Below are 4,158 nucleotides of genomic sequence, written 5' to 3' on the forward strand. Positions count from 1 at the left end.
CAGGTCATTCTCCCACGTAGCTGCTGTGTGGGTTCAAACTGCCAACCTTTCAGTTAGCAGCCAGGTGTGCTTAACTGTTGCACCACCAGGGCTTCTTTCAAAGACCATAGATGTCTCTAAAACACACAGATACTATGAGTGACAGTGTGCAATAACCTGTAAGGTCTATTCTGCTCCCAGATCAAACTCCTTAAATACTGACCCCTAAAAGGGTCATGCTCAAGTTTGCAACATCTCTTGGACTTTGCTGTTTGGACTACTGTCCACTGTCGGGGGTGGGGTGGCAACCCTATTGCCAAGTTTCTCTATACTAGCTGCAGCCTAGCTGAACCAGCCTTACTCCTGTCTGGCTTATCTAAAGTACCTAGCATTCCTTAAGGAACGCTTTTGATACCATCTTACCTCCTTTTACAGTTTATAAACAGCTTTTGAACACATCTTGTTTGATTCTCACAAAAGCTCTATGAAAGAGGTAGGAAGGTTGTTATTAACCCTGTATAACAAATAAGGAAACTGAGACCTGGATAGGATAAGTATACTGCTGTGTCCAAAGGGATACAGCTAGTAAATGGAGAACCAGGTTTCCTAATTAGAATTCCCTCTTTACTATCCCAGTTACTTAGCACATCTGTGGTAGGTACTAAGCTTCCTTCTCTCCCTGTCTCTCATTCTCACACAGTCTTCTGGCAGACCCTTAAATAAAAAATTCAGTCCTAGGGGTTAGCCTGACCCTCCCTCCTACCTCCCTGAAACAGTGTATACACCAACTTCTCTCAAGGTTCCTGTGGCCTCCTCCTATCTGGGTCACCGGACACAAGAATAATATGTCCTCTATTTGCAGTAACACCCAGCCCTGAAGAGGAAAGGCTTGATCTGGAGTTGGAGCTTCTTTCCAAGGGGAACTGATAGAATCCTTTGAAAAGAAACCAGATTTCTGAGGAGATGATGGATTTAGCATTTCACAGCGTGGAGAGGGCATGAAGCTCCTTCATGGACTAGGATGGACTTTTAAAGAGAAAATCATTCTCTTGATGGCCATTTGAACTGAGAGGGTATACACTCTGTTTATTGTATTGTGCTGCATTGTATTGTGTTGTAGGAGGAGGTGATGTATTTCAATATGAAAATAAACCTCTCCCACCCTGAGGAGGGTGGAGACCTCTCCTCTGACAAGAGTATGATGTCAGTTTTTAAGGAGAAAGGAAATCTCTTGCAGTAAAGGGATGTTTCTCTTTTAAAGAGGGGGGAAAGCTTTCTCTCTCAGAGGTTGTGGAGTGTGAGGGAAAGGAATACTTAACTCCCTCCTTCTTTTTCTAAAGGAGATAGACACATCCTTGAATGAGGAAACCTTCCATGATTTCTGGAAAAAAAAAATGGTTTCAGGAGGGAGAAAAATTCTGATGAGATTATGACTGAGTCTCTTCCTTTCTGCTATTCTTCCTACATAGAATTAGCATACTCTGAGAGGGAGTGGCACATAATTTTTCCTGCTTGGGAGGTTGGGAAGCTGAGAAGGGAAACTTGCCTTGGAGGAAACTTTTACTGTGAGGGGCTGTTTGTGAGGACAGTAACTATAAGATGGAGAAACATCTGTGAGGCTGAGGAAATCTTTAGGAATCCCAGAAGCACAGTATTAAAGGGAGCTTAGAGATGTGCTAAGCCAATCCAGGTTTGCTCACAAAGAAACTGAGTTTTGAGGAAGAGAATGCCTTGCTAATAAGTGACAGATCCAGGACTTGGACCAAGCTTTGTCAAGTCCTAGCCTGAGGTGTTTCCCAGAGAAGGGAAGCTAATTCTCATTTTTTTTAATTTTTAAAAAGACATTCAGGCTACTTCTCATTTTGAAGAGTGATACTAGCAGGAAACTGCTGTTGTGAATTTTTGACCTGTGGTGGAGGCATCTCTGGGGTGGAGGGTATTGATTTCTAAGGGAAGGAAATTGGGAAGATAGAATCAGGGGCTATGTTCAGAGGAGAAGAGTTAGAGTCATTGTACAATTCCACAGGTGGATTGCAGGACATTACTTTGCAGGAAATGCTGAGTTTTTAGAGAGTAAGGAAATACAAGAGTGTGGGGGAGAGAGCACTCAACAAGGTGCTGAGGGAATGTATACAAGTCTCTCTTGGACTTGAGATATTTCTCTATCATTTCCTCTCTCTCCAAAGGGAGTTGTTCTTTTAATCTCTTTAAAATCAGAGGAGGGAGATATGTGAATTATATCTCAATAAAGCTGTTATTTATAAAAGATTAAAAACAAAACAGAACAACACATCAGAGGAGAGAATGGCTCAGGGTCTGGTTTTGCTGGGCCAGGAGTGCAGGGGTCCCTCATTTTGCAGCTTCAGCTCCTCACATCACTGTTTCTTTTGCCCTATTCCTTTCTTGATCTACAGAAAGCCAAGGCCAGCGTATTCAGGGATGGTCAGAAGTTACAGGAGAAAGAACTTGACAAACACACAAGCCACCTCCTCATTTACTGTAAAATCCTGTTTAATGTGTAACATTTCAGGCAGAGAGAGGCCTTGGGAACTCAAGGTAAAGGCAGCCCTGACCAATCTCCTGCTCCAATTTTTCTGCCTGCTTCTCCCTCTCTAACTCCCCCACCCCAGATGTGCCCTTTGGCAAGCAAAGGGTTTTGTTGTTGTTGTTCTTGCTACGTTCCCTTCTCCTCCCACAAGTCCACAGCACCCCTTCCTTTGCTTCACTTGCCCACGTCCCTTCCCACTGAAGTGACTCTATAGTGTATCTGACAGCACAGGGTTAAGATTAGTCTCATAATTGGAGATGCTGTCAGAGCATCTCATCTCTTGTCCCCAGTGGTCCCAGGGAAAGAAGAGGGAAGAGGAAGGGATACAGGCAGCAAGAGTTGCCCACATCCTCCCCCCTTAACCTGGAGCACTGGTTTCTGTGGCATTTAGATCCCCATCCCTCCAATCCCTCAGACAGAAGGCCTTGGGAGGAAGACAAGTGGGAGGGAGGGAAGGTTTTGATAGAATGATCCCTAAAGTGACCCCTAGCAGGTGTCTGTGCAGCAGAAGGGAGAAGGAGGAGCAGGACCAGGAATAGGTGGGGGTGGGATGGGAGGTTGCCTGGTATGTGCCATCAGCAGGCTGAGCAGCGGTCGCTCTTCTCAGTCAGCCCGGCACCAGTGCCTGGGCTACGGCGCAGTATGTCTTTCAGGGAGCCATCCTGCTCACTCAGCAGCTTGTTGATCTCATTCTGCTTGTATTCAGGTGAGAGGCGGTGGCCAAAGCCCGAGCCCTTGCGGGAGGGTGGATTGGAGCGGCGCTGTGCTCGGCGGGCACAGGCCCGGATGATGAGGTACACCACCTCAGCCATGTTGAGTATGATGCAGATGCCCGAGGCAGCTAACATAAAGACAGTGAAGACGGTTTTCTCCGTGGGGCGGGACACGAAGCAGTCCACTGTGTTGGGGCAAGGATAGGCCTCACACTTGACCAATCGTACCATGGCATAGCCAGGGTAAAGCAGATAAAAGACATACATGAAGACAGCCTCGAACAGCAGCCGGAATACTATGCTGATGACATAGGTCCACCACAGTGTCCCTGAGATGTGGACCTTGTGCCTCTTCACCTCCTCCAGGTGTAGGGGGTCCCCATGGCCCTCAAGCCGCAGAATTTTCTTCTCTATATGCTGCTGGTGAGCCACATGCATGGCCACAAGGAGAGCTGGGGTGGAAACCAAGATGAGCTGCAGTGACCACAGACGCACATGGGAAATGGGGAAAAAGTGGTCATAGCAGACGCTGTTACAGCCAGGCTGTAGGGTGTTGCAGATGAAGGAAGACTTCTCGTCACCCCACACACTCTCTGCAGCCACCACCAGCACCATGATTCTGAAGATGAAGATGACGGAGAGCCATATTCGGCCAATGGCAGTAGAATGCCGGTTCACACCACTGAGCAAGGTGTACAAACCTGTCCAGTTCATCCTGCCTCATTCACACCTGCAAAACATGAGCCACAAAGCAACCTGTCAGAGATCTGAAACAGAAAGCTCAGGACCATAACACTGCCAGCCAGTGCCACCCCAACCCCAGCCTCAACCTCTTCCAAAAGTCAGTGGCAGGAAAGAAAGCAGGATTAGCCATATCTTTCTTCTTCATTTTATCCCCTTTGCCAGCCTCTTCTCCTC

General features: G+C 47.0%; 1 protein-coding gene across 1 annotated transcript; it reads right to left on the reverse strand.

The window, feature by feature from the left end:
* Window positions 1-3,102: 3,102 nt before the first annotated feature.
* GJB1 (gap junction protein beta 1) lies at window positions 3,103-3,954 on the reverse strand. Its single transcript, XM_007958896.2, has one exon. It carries the CDS (start codon window positions 3,952-3,954, stop codon window positions 3,103-3,105), a length of 852 nt encoding a protein of 283 aa, XP_007957087.1.
* Window positions 3,955-4,158: the final 204 nt, after the last annotated feature.

The sequence above is a fragment of the Orycteropus afer genome, unplaced genomic scaffold (assembly GCF_000298275.1).
Source record: "Orycteropus afer afer isolate SDZICR_OR568_19922 unplaced genomic scaffold, OryAfe1.0 scaffold01194, whole genome shotgun sequence".
In the NCBI taxonomy this organism is placed as follows: Eukaryota; Metazoa; Chordata; class Mammalia; order Tubulidentata; family Orycteropodidae; genus Orycteropus; species Orycteropus afer.

Excerpts from the sequence above, each read along its gene's own strand:
- GJB1 (XM_007958896.2), bottom strand. The coding sequence starts at position 3,954 with ATGAACTGGACAGGTTTGTACACCTTGCTCAGTGGTGTGAACCGGCAT.